The 18207-nt window shown below is 36.9% G+C and overlaps 1 protein-coding gene across 1 annotated transcript in view; it reads left to right on the top strand.

The window, feature by feature from the left end:
- CCDC73 (coiled-coil domain containing 73) overlaps window positions 1-18207 on the top strand; it is a 115974-nt gene that overhangs the window by 15218 nt on the left and 82549 nt on the right. The window contains 3 exon segments of the mRNA NM_001192547.1: window positions 11540-11611; window positions 13489-13524; window positions 14353-14427. Coding sequence (NP_001179476.1) covers window positions 11540-11611; window positions 13489-13524; window positions 14353-14427 — 183 coding nt within the window.

The following is an 18207-nucleotide window of genomic DNA, read 5'->3' as shown; positions in this document are numbered from 1 at the left end:
GAAATAGCTTGGTAGTATACATGAACAGAGGAGAAGGCAATGGCAACCCACTCCAGTACTCTTGCCTGGAAAATCCCATGGATGGAGGAGCCTGGTGGGCTGCAGTCCATGGGGTTGCTAAGAGTCAGGCACGACTGAACAACTTCACTTTCACTTTTCACTTTCATCCATTGGAGAAGGAAATGGCAACCCACTCCAGTATTCTTGCCTGGAGAATCCCAGGGACAGAGGAGCCTAGTAGGCTGCCGTCGATGGGGTCGCACAGAGTCAGACACGACTGAAGCGACTTAGCAGCAGCAGCAGCAGCATAGATGAACAGGCATCCGGTCCCATCACTTAATGGGAAATAGATGGGGAAACAGTGGAAACAGTGTCGGACTTTATTTTTTTGGGCTCCTAAATCACTGCAGATGGTGGTTGCAGCCATGAAATTAAAAGATGCTTACCCCTTGGAAGGAAAGTTATGACCAACCTAGATAGCATATTCAAAAGCAGAGACATTACTTTGCCAACAAAGGTCCGTCTAGTCAAGGCTATGGTTTTTCCAGTAGTCATGTATGGATGTGAGAGTTGGACTGTGAAGAAAGCTGAGCACCGAAGAATTGATGCTTTTGAACTGTGGTGTTGGAGAAGACTCTTGAGAGTCCCTTGGACTGCAAGGAGATCCAACCAGTCCATTCTAAAGGAGATCGGTCCTGGGTATTCTTTGGAAGGAATGGTGCTAAAGCTGAAACTCCAGTACTTTGGCCACCTCATGCAAAGAGTTGACTCATTGGAAAAGACTCTGATGCTGGGAGGGATTGGGGGCAGGAGGAGAAGGGGACAACAGAGGATGAGATGGCTGGATGGCATCACTGACTCGATGGACATGAGTTTTAGTGAACTCCGGGAGTTGGTGATGGACAGGGAAGCCTGGCGTGCTGTAATTCATGGGGTCTCAAAGAGTTGGACATGACTGAGCGACTGAACTGAACTGACACATGAACAGGTAAAATATAACAGAGTCCAGAAATAGATCCAAATACATGAGATAATTAGTGAATGGTAATACCAGACCACGTGATCTGCCTCCTGAGAAATCTGTATGCAGGTCAAGAAGCAACAGTTAGAACTGAACATGGAACAACAGACTGGTTCCAAATAGGGAAAGGAGTATGTCAAGGCTGTGTATTGTCACCCTGTTTATTTAACTTATATGCAGAGTACATCATGAGAAATGCTGTATGAAGCACAAGCTGGAATTAAGATTGCCAGGAGAAATACCAATACCCTCAGATATGTAGATGACACCACCCTTATGGCATAAAGCAAAAAAGAACTAAAGAGCCTCTTGATGAAAGTGAAAGAAGAGAGTAAATCAGTTGGCTTAAAGCTCAACATGCAGAAAACTAAGATCATGGCATCTGGTCCTATCGCTTCATGGCAAATAGATGGGGTAACAGTGGCTGACTTTGTTTTTTGGGGCTCCAAAATCACTGCAGATGGTGACTGCAGCCATGAAATAAAAAGACGCTTACTCCTTGGCAGAAAAGTTATGACCAGCGTAGACAGCATATTAAAAAGCAGAGATATTACTTTGCCAACAAAGGTCCGTCTAGTCAAGGCTATGGTTTTTCCAGTAGTCATGTATGGATATGAGAGTTGGACTATAAAGAAAGCTGAGCACCGAAGAATTGATGCTTTTGAACAGTGGTGTTGGAGAAGACTGTTGAGAGTCCCTTGGACTGCAAGGAGATCCAACCAGTCCATTCTAAAGGAGATCAGTCCTGGGTGTTCATTGGAAGGACTGATATTGAAGCTGAAACTCCAATACTTTGGCCACCTCATGCAAAGAGCTGACTCATTGGAAAAGACTCTGATGCTGGGAGGGATTGGGGGCAGGAGGAGAAGGGGACGACAGAGGATGAGATGGCTGGATGGCGTCACTGACTCCGATGGACGTGAGTCTGAGTGAACTCCGGGAGTTGGTGATGGACAGGGAGGCCTGGCGTGCTGCGATTCATGGGGTTGCAAAGAGTCGGACACGACTGAGCGATTCAACTAAACTGAACTGAAGACTGTCAAGGTAGTGTCCTCAGTTACTGCAGTGAATTCTAATAAACATGGTTTTGCTTTATTAAAAGGTTGGTTGGGTGTTTTGGTTGAGTTCATTTTTGTATATGGTGTTAGGTAAGGGTTCAGCTTCATTCTTTTGCATATTTGTACCCAGTTTTTCTAGAACCTTTGGTTGGCAAGACTTCTTTCCTGATTTAATGATCTTGACACCCTTGTCAAAAATATTTGACTATGTAAGAGGGCTTATTTCTGGGCTCTTAATTTTGTTCCATTGGTCCATGTGTCTTTCTTTATGCCATTACTACACTGTTTTGATTCCTAGAGCTTTCCAGTAAGTTTTGAAATCAGGACATGTGAATCTCCGAGCTTTGTTCTTCTTTTTCAAGATTATTTGACTGTTTGGGGTTCCTTGAGATTCCATTTGAATTTTAGGATGAGTTTTTCTATTTCTGCAAAAATATCATTGGAATTCTCATAGAGATTGCGTTGAATCTATAGGGAACTTTGGATAGTATTGACATCTTACTAACATGAAGCTTTCTAATCCCAGCACAAAGGATGTGTTTACACTTTTTATGTTTTATTTAATTTATTTTCTTTTGGCACTGTTTTGTAGTTTTCATTATACAGGTCTTTTATCTCCTTGACCGAGTGAATTTCTATGTATTTTATTCTTGTTAGTGCTATTGTAAATGTAACTGTTTTCTTAATTTCATTTTTGGGTTGTTCATTGTATTGAACATGCAACTGATTTTGGTGTGACTGTATCTTATTACTTTGCTAAATTCATTTATTCAATTTTTTGGTGGAATCTTTAGGGTTTTGTACATATAAGACCTGCGGACAGATAATTCTACTTTTTCTTTTTCAAACTGGATTTCTTTTTCTTGCCTCATTGCTTTGACTAAGGCTTCTAATACTATGTTGAGGAGAAGCTGTAAAAGTGGGCATCCTTGCTTTCTTCCTAACCTTAGAGGAAAAGCTTTCAGTCCTTTACCATTGAGTATTATGTTCATGTGGGGTTTACAAATATGGCTATTATGTTGAAGTAGTTTCCTTCTTTTCCTAGTTTGTTGAGTTTTTTTTTTAAATCATGAAAGGGTATTGAATTTTGTCATTTACTTTTTATTTCATAAGTTGAGATAATTGTGTGCTTTTTTCCCCCTTCATTGTGTTAATATGGTTTATTGCATTGCTTGACTTTTTGTTGTTGAACTCTTCTCTTATCCCAAGGATAAATCCTACTTGGTCATGGTGTATGATCCTTTTATCTGAATTCAGTTTGCTAGTGGGTTTTTTGTTTTTTTTTTTAGAAATGTTGCATCACTGTTCTTTAGGGGTATTGGTCTATAGTATTCTTTTTTTGACGTGTTTTTTCATCTGGCTTTGGTATCAAGGTGACACTGGCTTAAAAGCATGAGTTAGGAAGTATTCCTTCCTTTTCAACTCTTTGGAAAAGTTTGAGGAGGATTGCTGTTAATTCTTCTTTAAATGTTTGATCAAGCTCAGGGCTTTTCTGTGTTGGGTGTTTATTTTTTTATTACAGATTCAATCTCCTTAATAGTTACAAGCTTAAGCTAAAGCTAAACTGAAGTCCCTCAGTCGTGTCTGACTTTTTGCGACCCCATGGACTGTAACCTCCCAGTCTCCTCCATCCATGGGATTTTCTAGACAAGAATACTGGAGTGGGTTCCCATTTCCTTCTCCAGGAGGTCTTCCTGACCCAGGGATTAAACCCATGACTCCCGCATTGTAGGCAGACACTTTATTGTCTGAGCCATCAGGGAAGTCCTAATAGTTATAGGTCTGTTAAATTTTTCTGTTTCTTTGTTATTTGGTAGGTTTTGCATTTCTAGGAATTCTCCATTTCATCTAGGTTACCCAATTTGTTGGCATAGAATTGTTCATAATACTCTTATCAGTTCAGTTCAGTCGCTCAGTCATGTCCGACTCTTTGTGACCCCATGAACCACAACATGCCAGGCCTCCCTGTCCATCACCAACTCCTGCAGTTTACCCATACTCATGTCCATTGAGTCGGTGATGCATCCAACCATCTCATCCTGTGTTGTCCCCCTTCTCCTCCTGCCTTCAATCTTTCCCAGCATCAGGGTCTTTTCAAATGAGTCAGCTCTTTGCATCAGATGGCCAAAGTATTGGAGTTTCAGCTTCAACATCAGTCCTCCCAATGAATACCCAGGACTGATCTCCTTTAGGATGGACTGGTTGGATCTCCTTGCAGTCCAAAGTACTCTTATAATACTTTTTATTTCTGCAGAATCAGTAGTAATGCCCCCACTTCCATTTTTGAAATTTGAGCACTTTCAAAATTTGAGCCTTTTCTTTTTTTCTTAGTCCATCTGTCCTGTGTTTAGTCTCTCAGTCGCGTCTGACTTTGCAGCCCCACAGACTGAGGCCCTCCAGGCTCCTCTGTCCATGGGGATTCACCAGGCAAGAATACTGGAGTAAGTTGCCATGCCCTCCTCCAGGGAATCTTTCCATTCCAGGGATCGAACCCAGGTCTGCCTCATTGCAGGCAGGTTCTTTACCATATGAGTCACCAGGGAAGCCCAGTCCATCTAGGTAAAGGTTTGTCAATTTTGTTAACTTTTCAAAGAACCAACTTTTTTTTTTTTTAATTGTTTTTTAGAACCAACTTTTAATTTCACTGATTTTCTCTATTTTTCTTTTCTAAAATTTTTAGATTTATTTTTGGCTGTATTGGGTCTTTAGTCAAGTTGTGGAGTGCAGGGACCACCCTCTAGTTGTGGAGCACAGGTGTCTCACCGCGGTGAATTCTGTTGTGTGGAACGTGGGCTCTAGGGCATGCAGGCTTCAGTGGTTGCAGCTCACGGACTCGAGTGCGCAGGCTCAGTAGCTGAGGTGCATGCGGTTAGTTGCTCCACGCCATGTGGAATTTTCCCAGATTAGGGATTAAACCCGTGTCTCGAACCTGTGTCCCCTGCGTTGGCAGGCTGTTTCTTTACCACTGAGCCACCAGGGAAGCCCTGTCTATTATTTTTCTATTCTCTATTTTATTTATCTCTGCTCTGATCTTCATTATTTTCTTTCTGTGGTTAACTTTGGGTTTAGTTTGTTCTTCTCTTTATCAAGGGTAAAGTTAGGTTGTTGATTTGAGATCTTTCTTGTTTTTTAATGTAAGTATTTATAGTTATAAATATTCCCATTAGCGTGTCTTTTGCTGCATCCCATCAGTTTTGGTATGTTTTTTTGTTTGTTTTCATTTGTCCTTCTTTATTTTCTAATTTTCCTTGTGATTTCTTTAATCACAGTTGTTTAAGAGTTTGTTGTTTAATTTTCACAAATATATGGGTTTTCTAGTTTTCCTCCTGTTACTGATTTCTAACTTCTTCCCATTGTGATCAGAGAGGATACTTTGAATGCAATCAAAATCTATTGCAACTTAATTTGTGGCCTAGCATATGGTCTGTCCTGGAAAAATGTCCAATATGCACCTGAGAAGAATATATATTTTGTTTTGGGGTAGAGTGTTCTGTTTATGTCTGTTAGATCTAGGTTGTTTACTGTGTTATTCCAGTCTCCTCTATTTCCTTGTTATCTTCTAACTGGGTATTCTGTTTTTGAGAATGAGGTGTTGAAGTCTTCAACTGTTATTGTAGAACTATTTATTGCTTCAATTCTGTCCATTTTTGCTTCATATATTTTGATGGTCTGTCATTTGGTTCATAAATGTTTATGATTGTTATCTTTTTCCTTATTGAATGTTTTATGAATATATAATGTCTTTCTATGTCTATTGTAACTTTTTAAAGTCCGCTTTTTTGTTTGTTTGGTTGGTTGTTATTTTGATGGAATATCTTTTTCCACTTTTTTATTTTAACGTATTTGTGTCTTTAGATTTAAAGTTAGCCTTTTGTAGATAGCATAAAGTTGGATCACATTTTCTATGCATTCTTCCAGTGTTTGTCTTTTGATGAGAGACTTTAAATATACATTTAAAGTAATTACTGATAAGGAATGACTAACTTCTATCATTTTGCTGTCTGTTTTATATGTATCTGATAGATTTTTGTCCTCATTTCCTGATTACCATCATCTTTTGTGTTTAGTTGATTTTTTATGGTAAAATGTTTGAATTCCTTTCTCATTTCCTTTTGTGTATACTCTCTAGCTAATTCCTTTTTGGTTACCATAGGTATTACAGTTCAGTTCAGTCGCTCAGTCGTGTCCGACTCTTTGCAACCCCATGAATTGCAGCACGCCAGGCCTCCCTGTCCATCACCATCTCCTGGAGTTCATTCAAACTCACGTCCATCGAGTCAGTGATGCCATCCAGCCATCTCATCCTCTGTCGTCCCCTTCTCCTCCTGCCCCCAATCCCTCCCAGCATCAGAGTCTTTTCCAATGAGTCAGCTCTTTGCTTGAGGTGGCCAAAGTACTGGAGTTTCAGCTTTAGCATCATTCCTTCCAAAGAACAGCCAGGGCTGATCTCCTTTAGAATGGACTGGTTGGATCTCCTTGCAGTCCAAGGATGCTAACTATTGCAGTCCAATAGTTAGCATCTATTATTATAGCACTCTAATTTGAATATGTATCAGGTTAATGTCAATAACATATAAGTACTCTATTCCTTTATAGTTCTATCTACACCCCTTTCAGTTGTTGATATTACAGAATTACATCTTTATATACTGTATGCTCAGAGAAGGCAATGGCACCCCACTCTAGTACTCTTGCCTGGAAAATCCTATGGATGGAGGAGCCTGGTAGGCTGCAGTCCATGAGGTCGCTAAGAGTCAGACACGACTAGGCAACTTCACTTTCACTTTTCACTTTCATGCATTGGAGAAGGAAATGGCAACCCACTCCAGTGTTCTTGCCTGGAGAATCCCAGGGAGGGGGGAGCCTGGTGCGTCTATGGGGTCGCACAGAGTCGGACACGACTGAAGTGACTTAGCATAGCATAGCATATTGTATGCTCAAGAAAATAAACTAGTAGTTTTAAATATGTATTAATCTCTGAATTTTTTTTATAATAATAGCAACTTCGTAGATTTTTAACAATATTTATTTATTTATTTGGCTGCACTGGGTCTTAGCTTCGACGCATAGATCTTTGTTGCCACATGTGGGATCTTCATTATGGCTTGCAGGATCTTTAGTTGCAGCAGGCAGGATATAGTTCCCTGACTAGAGATTGAACATATTCCCCTTGCATTGGGAGCATGGAGTCTTAACCACTGGACCACCAGGGAATTCCCTAGTCTCTGAATTACATAGAAAACAAATGTGGAGTTACAAATCAAAGTTACAATAATACTAGCTTTTAGTCTAATAATTTTTTAAGTGTTAGTTTCTTAAATCACATAGAAACAAACAAACAAAAATTGTTAGAGTAATACAAGCTTTTATAAATTTCTCATGTATTTACCTTTATTGAGATTTTTATTTCTTCATATGGAAATAAAGATTTTTATTTCTTCGTATGGAGTCTTTTGTGTCCTTTCATTTCAACCTGCAGGTCTCCTTTTATCATTTCTTGCAGGGCAGGTCTAATGGGTAATGAATTCTCTTAGCTTTGATCTGCATTTTAGATCATGTAGAGGAAAGGCAATTTACATGAGATGGTGATAAGACTATGCAGTATATTTCCTGAGTCCTTGGAGTATAATACTTTGCTCGTTTATCCAAAGTAAGAAAATGTCTAAGGTTGGGATATCAGTAGCCAGTTTCATGTGGCAAGCTCTAACAGATGTGTGTGGTGAAAGCCAATGAGTGTAGGAGAGTGTGGACTTAATGGTCTTGAGCATTAGACATAACCTTCTTGGTCCCGGCAGTTCAAGAATGTCAGATTTAAGATGCCATTAACTTTCTACTTTCCCTCAAGAGTGGAAATGATTGGGACAATGAAATATCCAAATAAATGACAGGACTTTGCAAAATTCCGTAATAACAGGTCCAGTAGAAAGTGCCTCTATTACGGGAAATACTCATATTGGGAGCACAAAATCAAGTAATTTTTTCCTACTCTCATAATTATAGCTGTCTCTCAAGAAAAAGTTTCAGTCCATCCAGAAAAGTAGTAAGCAATGATCAGAACACATTCAGAAACCTTTTCAAGGGTTAATTTTAGGAAATCTATTTGGACACGTTCAGTGGGGCGTCCTGAAGCTTGGGTTTAGAAGGATAACAGTTTTACTAGGATTGTGAGGGAGACATAAGATTTGCACCAGAGACATCCTCAAAAATCTTATTAAAATTACCCCACCAATGCTAATAGAATATAGTTTTTAATATGTCCTTGTTCCGATGGGTAATTTCTTGTAAATGTTTGCAGAGTTCCATTGAGGTTCTCTGGTGCCACCAAGTGTCTGTCCTGAAAGTGTCAGGGATTCTCTTATATTTTACAACCATGTATTCTTTTCAGACTCTGAAGCCAGTTGTGGACATTCCAGAATAGCGTTGTTTGTTGTTGTTGTTGTTTTATCTACAGGAAGATTTAGCTGTTTAGAGTATCATTGGGCCAGGAGCTAACTGAGGGCTGCCTGTGTGTCATAAAGATAAACTGGGATATTTCCTTTAGGCTTTATTATCCTGTATAGTGTGGTTTCATGATAGCCACCTCTTTAGGAAGCTTACTTCCTACTTCAGAGTTCATTTTAATTGGTAATCCTATTGAGGTTAGAAACATTCATTGTTTTTACAGTATTACAAAATCATGGACTACTTCAGATACTATTCCAAATAACCTTGATATTATTGATAGTTTTATGTTAACTTTGTTATCTCTTGACACTTGGCAAACTCTGCTGAGTGGGTAAGTACTGTCATCTGGACTGGTTTTACCTCTGGTAAAGAGTCTTGTTTTAGGGGTCAGTTGAGACTCTTACAGTATATCTTACCTGATAGTTCCCATTTTAGTTTCAGAAAATGATATATCAACAGATAAGACCTGGGTTCAATCCCTGGGTTGGGAAGGTCCCCTGGAGGAGGGTATGGCAACCCACTCCAGTATTCTTGCCTGGAGAATCCCCATGAACAGAGAAGCCTGGCGGACTACAGTCTATGGGATCGCAGGGTCAGACATGACTGAACGACTAAGCATGTATTATTAAACCCAGATTTTCTAGGAGTTTTTTAAATAAATCCGTTTGAGGCATAGTGATTGTTTGAATAGAGGCTAGATCTTGTGAAATTCCTCTTCTTTGGGTAATTAGCAATGTTTAGAGGATAGTACTGAGTTGAAATGTATGAGGGAGAAAGTAATAAAAAATTCATAGGAAGTAAGCCTGCTTGCTGAGAAATGTGTTTTTAGTAAGTGTCCAGGCTTGTTCAGCATATAGAACTATCAAATTTAAACAAGATCCTTAAACTAAGTCAATAGAAGCTTCTGCTAGTTTGGCTGCTGCTAATACTATCCTTAAATAAGGAGTAGGATTTTGCCAGTGGGTCAAGAGGAAGATTGTAGTAAGCAGTTGGGTCCTGCTGATACTTGCGGTGTTCTGTTAGAGTATTAAGGACTTGTCTGCATTGCTCAGATACAAATAGAAAGCTTTATGACAATTTGGAGGGCTTTAACTGCAGGTGTGTGTGTGTGGGAGGGGCTGTTGAAAAGTTATTTTTTTAAAAGAAAATATTCTTGTTTTTGTTTAAGTTCCTAAGGGAAAAGTTCCATTATTGAGAACTTAAATTATCCAATATCTATAGTAGTCAGTGAAATCTAGACAACTTTCTAATTTTCTCTTAGTAAGCAGTCTTAGAAATTACTGAATGGCTCATAATTTATCAGGAATGGGAAGTGGTTATTTTATTTATGGCCTTAAGGTCTTGAACAAATGTTCACCCTTTGGGTTCTTGAATGGGGAACAGTAGTGTTTTAACACCAGTATGGGTATGATTGGGCTTCTCAGATGGCTCAGTGATAAAGAATTTGCCTGCCTAACAGTAGATGCAGGTTCAATCCCTGGGTCAAAAAGATCCTGGAGAAGGAAATAGCAATCCACTCCAGTATTCTTGCTTGAGAAATCACATAGACAGAGGAGCTTTTGGGGCTACAGTCCAAGGGGTCATAGAGTCAGGCATGACTCAGCAACTGAGCATGCACCTGGAAATCTATTTCTAGATTTTACAGCTATTCACAAAAAGTGGGGAGAGAGCTGGAGTTCACACCTACTTCATAATCTTCTCCTCAAAGTACTTGTCCCTGACGTTTCCTATAAATTCATTCTTTCCTTGTTGCAGCAGTAGATTAGAGTCTAATAAACTGGGCAGTAGCCTCTGAAAAATTTTGTACAATATCTACAGGTTTTCTAAATGCCTAATTTTTGGGTAATTCCCTGGTGGTCCAGTGGTTAGGACTTGGTGCTTTCACTGCTGGGGCCCAGGTTGAATCCCTGGTCAGGGAACTAAGATCCTCCAAGCCACATGGTTTGGCCAAAAAAAAATTTTAATGTCTGGTTTCCTATACAGTTTGGGATTTCTTAAGTCATTCTTGGGATCTTCTTACTTTGCCTTTTCTATTCTTTTTTGCAGCTGAACCAATTGATACAGACCTTGGAAATGGCATATTATTTCTAAAAATTAGTTATTAGAATTAAAATATTTTAAAGTAATTGCTAGCTTCAGAAAAAATAAAAGTTGTATGAGAATAGAAATGTAATCATGATATGCCATGTGGCTTAGCATTGAATAAAAATTGCATAATTACAAGAGTATAAATACTATTAATATTTGTCACATTTTTTATATAACTGTTGGAAGAATAGAGGGAGGACATGTAGGATTATGGTTGTATAAGAAAGCCAAATTCCCAACTATCATAATAGATCAGTAGATCATTAAAAAATTTTTTTTAATTGATAAATCAATGTATATGTAGGACTATCGAATAAAATAAAAGAAACATTTGAAAGTGGTTGTCAGTTTTAGATCTAATTTTTTTAATTATAAGAATTACTTGATAAAGGTAGAAGAAAACTTCATCTTGAATCTAAATGACAGGATACAACTTCAACTAAAAAAAGGTGTAGAGGAAAGAAATGGAATCGTTTATATGAATTTTTTTAAGATGCCCTGTGGTACTTCTGATTTTGTAAAAAATTATTTTAGTGAGTTTAAAGAATCAAACGTTACCATGTAAACACTTGTGCTTAGGTAATAAAATTGGTTTTTTTTGAAACTCTTGAAACTAGTCTACTTTGTATTGGACTGTTAATTTTAATAATTTCGATGATATTTTCTTGAAGAAAATTTTAGAGTGAGCTATATTCAGAGTTTAGAATTTTAAAAAGCAATATGTTTTATCATGAAGACGCAACTGGAAGCAAAATTATTGTATGCTGAGTTTCATGACAGTTAAAAAAATTATAAAAACTGTCGTGAGTTGCATCTTAAGAGCCTAAAATAATATGTACAATGAAGATGTATAATTTGTGAATCCAGTAAAAATTTAAAACTGAGTTGCTATAATTTATGTTTTAACTTTTCATAATTTTTGAAATAGGAAACTCTTCAGAATCAAAAGGATACATTAGCAAAGCAACACAAAGAAGCCATGGCAGTTTTTAAAAAGCAGGTAATTTCTTAAGGATAGAAAAACACTACAGTTTTAAATATTGCAATTTTCCCACTTCTCATGAATATTATGACATGTTGTTCATCATACTCACTGAAGACAAAAAGTGTGTTATTGGAAGCAGGAAATGAACAAGGTTATTTTGAATCACAACTGATAATACTGTACTGTAGTAGAATGACTTAATTAAGGAGAAAATTATTTCCTTGGAGAGGTGTTTTCATTTGTCCTAAATAATCTATGTAAGTGAATGTGTATTCTTGCTCTTTCTCTCCCTTCTCCCCTCTTTCTTTAACTAGCATATCCAGGAGCTTACATTGTCACATTATTCCTTTACCCAAGCAAGAATTATAACACTGGTGAAAAGCTGAGATGCAAGTAGGGGGATATAAAGGATGAGGAGATATGATTATCATTCACCTCTGTAAATTTCAGGTATCAGCAAATGAAAGAAAAATTAGTAGAAAAATAGAAAAAATAAAGGAAAAATATTTTAAAGAAATGAAAAACAACTCCTTCCATTATTTTGAATTCTAAATTCTATAGCTCTTCTTTACTACCTCAAATTGATCTTCAGTCCCTAGTTATAAAATATAAGTGTAAGAAATGTGCCTAAGAAAAATATACTCTGAAAGTGCCTTTCCTATAGCCATGCCAACATTATCATTTTCTCTTCCTTTTTCCTTCCCTCTTTTTGTTTTTATTATTTCCATACAAGTGTGTGTGTTTAGAAAGAAATGCATAAAAAGAAATAAACCTATATAATCTACATTACTAGTGGGTTAAGGTTATGGCTAAATTACACTGTAGCGTGGATTTGTTTGAGCAGATGGTAAACTTCTTCCTTGTAGTCTGAAATTGGCTTTACTTAAGTTATGGGAGTTTTAATTGAAGGGTAAGGAAGCAGAAACCAACTATACAGCATAGTATTCCTTAGGAGAGAGCAAGTCTAAGTCTCTGTTACCACAAGGGACTCTGGGCAAGAAAGAAATCCAGGTTATCTGAAAGTTAGAGGAGAAAGTGCTACTGCATTCTTTATTATTATTTTTTTTCCTTTAACAAATATTTGTTTCTTCTTTTTTTTTTTTTTAAAGAAGGGATTCTTGAATGTAAGTGAGGAATATGGAAAATGAGATGGAGAAATGCCAAAGAAGTTTTATTTCTTAACAACTTTGTCTAGTATCTTTGTGTTGCTTGGAATATTTAATTAGTTTTTGTTGGCAAGTTCACTTTAGTTTTCCTATTTTAAAATGTCATTATTTATTTATTAGACTGACACATGCATTTTTAAAAAATTTCAGAAAATACTGTCAGTGCAAATATAAACTATATCAATTTCATAAAAGTGTGCTTTTAGAAAATGTTATATGTTATTGTTTATGAGTAGATGCAACATACTGAAACATTTAAGAAACTGGGGGGAAAAAACGTGGATACTCTGATCCTAAGATTAAATTGTTCATTTACTTTGGTGACTGGCTTTTCCCCCTATTTTATATTTTTATTATTTATTTTCTCAGTGTGAAAACATAATCACATTGTACTAAGTTCAAACAATATAGACATTTCTGTAGTCTCATTGGGCTTCCCAGGCGGCGCTAGTGGTGAAGAACCTGCCTCCTGATGCAGGAGGCATAAGAGACACAGGTTCAGTTCTTGGGTCAGAAAGACCCCCTGGAGGAGGGCATGGCAACCCACTCCAGTATGCTTGCCTGGATAATCCCGTGGACAGAGGAGCCTGGCAAGCTGCAGACCATAGGGTCGCAAAGAGTTGGGTACCACTGAAGCGACTTAGCACACACATAGTCTCATTGGCCAGTGTAAATCACTGGTAACATTTCATTTACCTGTATTTTGATTTTTAAAATTCTTATCAGTTGCAAATGAAGATGTGTGCCTTGGAAGAAGAAAAGGTATTTATTAATTTTTTAATAATTTGAAACAGTTAAATGCTTTTAATTATCAATTGTTCACTATAATGGAAAGGAGCATTGGTAATAAACAATGGAGACTATTAATTTCCTAAAATTTTAGAAACAGGAGGGATTTAAGGGAATCCTGTTACTTCAGCTCTTATCATTTTACAGTTAAGAGTATTGAGGCCTAGCAAGATTTAAATGACTTGCTGAAGTTCCCATTTTGAAGCGGTAAAGTTGAAATGAACCTAGATTTCTTCAGCCTTTAAATTAATGCTCTTTCCACTATACTACAGTGTTTCTATTACGTATAATATGTTTTTAATGCCTTTTCAATGAAATTACATTCTTTAAAACACAGTAAAATAGCTAATACATGTTTTTATTATATCAAAAGATATGCCATTTATAATATTAAAATTTATAGCTATTTTTAGCAAAAGGCCTTTCTTAAAAATTTTTATAATATCCCTATATTTATAAAACAAATGTAATTGTGTCTTATTAATTAGAATATATTTATTCTAGCTATATGAATTAAATAATTATATAGTGTCCATAAGTTCTCAGGAATGCTTTCCTGATAAAATGATTTATTGTTATGATGAGGTTTTCCATTTCATGATATTTGTAATCTTGTATAGACCTAATTGTAATTTTGTGATATTTGTAATCACTGGAAATATGGGTTATAGTATAGTTCCAAGTTTAAAGTCTGTGAAGTATTTAGTTTCAAGTAGAGATTTTGGTTCTTGAACTCTTGTTTTCTCTGTTAATAATGTCACTTACATTGGAAATTAGTGAAATATAGTTTTTTGCTTAAAGGGAAAATTTCAACTTGCTACAGAAATAAAGGAAAAAGAAATAGAAGGATTGAAGGAAACATTAAAGACATTACAGGTAAAGTAATTTAGTATTTCTTGATAAGTAACTTGGCATTTTAACATTGTATCAGTAAAATACCATTAAACATGTAATCTAGCAAAGTGAAGCTGACAAAAATTCATGTCATATATTATATAACTTGGTGCTTTTTTTCTGAGGGCCTTTGATTTCAAATTAGTAGGATTTTTGCTTTACTTTTTGTTTTAAAAGGAAATATTAAAATAGCTTTTATTATTTTAAACAGTACTATAGTTAGATATATGTTATTTTTAACACTTTATAGACAACACGTTAGGCCTATATATTATAACTGATTTATCTGTGGTCCTTAAAAATTAACATAAATAGCCTTTATTTAGTTATTATTATTTGCTAAGTACAAAACTATGTTTATTTTATGCAAATACAAAGGTAAAGAAATAGCCCTTGCCTTTAAGTTGTTCAGTCTCAGAGAATACAGAGGTATACAACAAATGATGGTTAATTCAATACATATTTATTAAGGTCTGCTATGTGCTAAATCAGAGAAGGCAATGGCACCCCACTCCAGTACTCTTGCCTAGAAAATCCCATGGACGGAGGAGCTTGGTAAGCTGCAGTCCATGGGGTTGCTAAGAGTTGGACAGACTGAGCTACTTCACTTTCACTTTTCACTTTCATGCATTGGAGAAGGCACTGGCAACCCACTCCAGTGTTCTTGCCTGGAGAATCCCAGGGACGGGGGAGCCTGGTGGGCTGCCGTCTGTGGGGTCGCACAGAGTCGGACACGACTGAAGCAACTTAGCAGCAGCAGCAGCATGTGCTAAATGCTTCTCTAAGCACTGGGAATACAGCAGTGAATAAAAGGAACTTTTATCCTCTGCCCTTGTGGAGTTTACATTCTAAACTAAATAAAAAGTTAAGTAGAGAGTTTTTGGGGAAAAGATATTCATATGATTTCAGAGTACCACTTACAGATAATTATAAAGAACAAAGTATATTTTCACAATGGAAGGATTCTGATGGTTACTACCTTAATCAGATAATTCATACCATACTATGCATTTGTTTAAGCAGTTGACAAGCTTTCTTCCTTTAGTCTGATTCCAGTAAGGACAAGCACTCCTTTTCTCCATATGTTTGCCAAAAATTCTTATCTCTTGTCTTTTTAGACAGAGAACAGCCTGTAGAACAGCCATTCTATTAGGTGTGAGTTAATAACCTCATTATGAGTTTGATTTGCATTGCCCTGATTATTGTAATGATGAGCATGTTTTCATATTCCTGTTAGTCATTTGTATGTCTTCCTTTGAGAAAATGTCTATTTAGTTCCTCAACTCAATTTTTAATTGGGTTATTTGGGGGTTTCTGATACTGAGTATGTATGTATGAATTCCTTCTATGTTTTGGATGTGTATGTGTGTGTGTGTGTGTGTGTGTGTCTGTGTGTCTGTGTGTGTGTCTCTCTGTGCATGCTCAATCACTCAGTCGTGTCTGACTCTTTGTGGTCCCATGGACTGTAGCCTGCCAGGCTCCTCTGTCCATGGGATTTTTCAGGCAAGGATACTGGAGCAGCTTGCCATTTCCTACTCCAGGGGATCTTCTGACCCAGGGATTGAACCCACATATCTTGTATTTCCTGCATTGGCAGGTGGATTCTTTACCACTCTCCCATCTGGGCAGCACCTATATTTTGGATATTAATCCCTAATCAGATACATGGTTTGCAAATGTTTCTCTCATTGTGTAGGTTGCCTTTTCACTCCGTTGATTATTTCCTTTGCTGTGCAGAACCTTTTTAGTTTCATGCAGTCCCGCTTTTCTATTTTTGTTTTTGTTGCCTGGTCTTTTGGTGTCATATCTAAAAAAATCATTGCTTAGACTAAGAGAAGCTCCTGTGTTTCCTTTTAGTAGTTTTATGGCTTCAGTATTTAAGTCTTTAATCTGTTTTGTGTTGATTTTTGTTTATGGTATGAAATCTTGTGCATTGTTTGAGATATGGGTCCAATTTCCTTGTTCTGTATGTGGATATCCAGTTTTTCCAACACCATTTATTGAAGACTGTCATTTCTCCATTATGTGTTCTTGGTGTTCTTGTCAAAGATCAGTTGGCTACAGACATGTGGATTTATTTCTGGGCTTTCTAGTCTGTTCCATTGGTTGATATGTCTCTTGTTGGTTTTTGTTTTGTTTTGTTTCTTGTCAGTACCATGCTGCTTTGATTACTATAGCTTTGAAATATATTTTGGGATCAGGAAGTATGATTTCTTCGATTTTTTCCATCTTGCTTAAGATTGCTTTGGGCATTTAGGGTCTTTTATGGTTCTACATAAATTTAGGATTTTTTTTTCTATTTCTGTAGAGATTGGCAATGTGATTTAGATAAGGATTGCACTGAATCTGTAGACCACTTTGGGTAATATAGACATTTAAGCAATATTAATTTTTCCATCCATGAACACAAGATTCCTTTGCATTTATATTTGTTGTTGTTCATTTGCTGTCATGTCCGACTCTTTGTGGCCCCATGGACTGCAGCCTACCGGGCTTTCCTGTCTTTCACTGTCTGCTGGAGTTTGCTCGGACTCATGCCCATTGAGTTGACGATGCCATTCAACCATCAAATTTATATATGTCTTTTAAATTTCTTTTTATCAGTGTTTTATAGTATTCAATGTACAAGCTTTACCACTTTGCTTAAATCTGTTCCTAAATATGTTATTCATTTTGTTGCTATTGTGATTTTCTTAATTTTCTTTTCAAATATTTTTTTTTTTTTGCTTATAGAATTGTGGCTGATTTTTGTATGTTGATTTTGTATCCTCAGTTTTGCTGAATTCATTTATTAGCTCTAACAGGTTTTGTTGCGCTTTTAAGGTTTTCTATATACATGATTATGTTAACCTCAAAATATCGATAATCTTTCTTCTTCCTTTGTGTTTTGGATGCCTTTCATTTTTTTTTTTCTTTTTTCATTGCTCTGGCTAGGACTTCTAGTACTCTGTTGAATAGAAGTGGTGAGAATAGGCACTCATGCCTTATACAGGATTGATTATGATGACCACTGTGAGTTTTTTATATATGACCTTTATGGTGCTGAGGTAACTTTCTTATATGGCCTTCCCTGGTGTCCAGTGGTAAAGAATACACCTGCCAATGCAGGAGACATGGGTTCAGTCCCTGGATCAGGAAGATCCCCTGAAGAAGGAAGTAGCAACTCACTCCAGTATTCTTGCCTAGGAAATCCCATGAACAGAGGAGCCTGACGGGTTGCAGCCCTTGGGGTTGCAAAGAGTCCGACACAACTTAGCAACTGAGCATACACATGTTTCTTACATACCTATTTTGTTGAGAGTTTTTTAACGTGAATGGGTGTTGAATTTCATCAAATGCTTTTTCTGTGTCTATTGAGATGAACGTGTGGTTTTTTCCTTTCGTCAGTGTGGTGTATCTCATTGGTTGATTTGCATATGGTTGACTATCCTTTTATCCCAGGGATTGAAGTGCATTTGATAATGGTGTATGGTCCTTTTAATATGCTCTTGAATTTGATATTCTAGAATTTTATTAAAGATTTTTGCATCTTTGTTCATCAGGGCTACTGGCTTATAGTTTTCTAATAGTGTCTTTGTCTGGTTTTGCTGTCAGAATGATGCTGGCCTCATAAAATGAGTTTGGAAGTGTTCCCTGCTCTGCATTTTGGAAGGATATACGAAGGATTTCTGTTAAATCTTCTTGGAATGTTTGGTAGAATTCTTCCACAAAGCCATCTAGTCCTGGGGTTTTCTTTGTTGGGAGGTTTTAAATTACTGATTC

Source organism: Bos taurus, chromosome 15 (genome assembly GCF_002263795.3).
Source record: "Bos taurus isolate L1 Dominette 01449 registration number 42190680 breed Hereford chromosome 15, ARS-UCD2.0, whole genome shotgun sequence".
NCBI classification, from domain to species: Eukaryota; Metazoa; Chordata; class Mammalia; order Artiodactyla; family Bovidae; genus Bos; species Bos taurus.
Note: the sequence above shows the minus strand (reverse complement) of the source record. Positions and strands in the feature narration are given on the sequence as shown.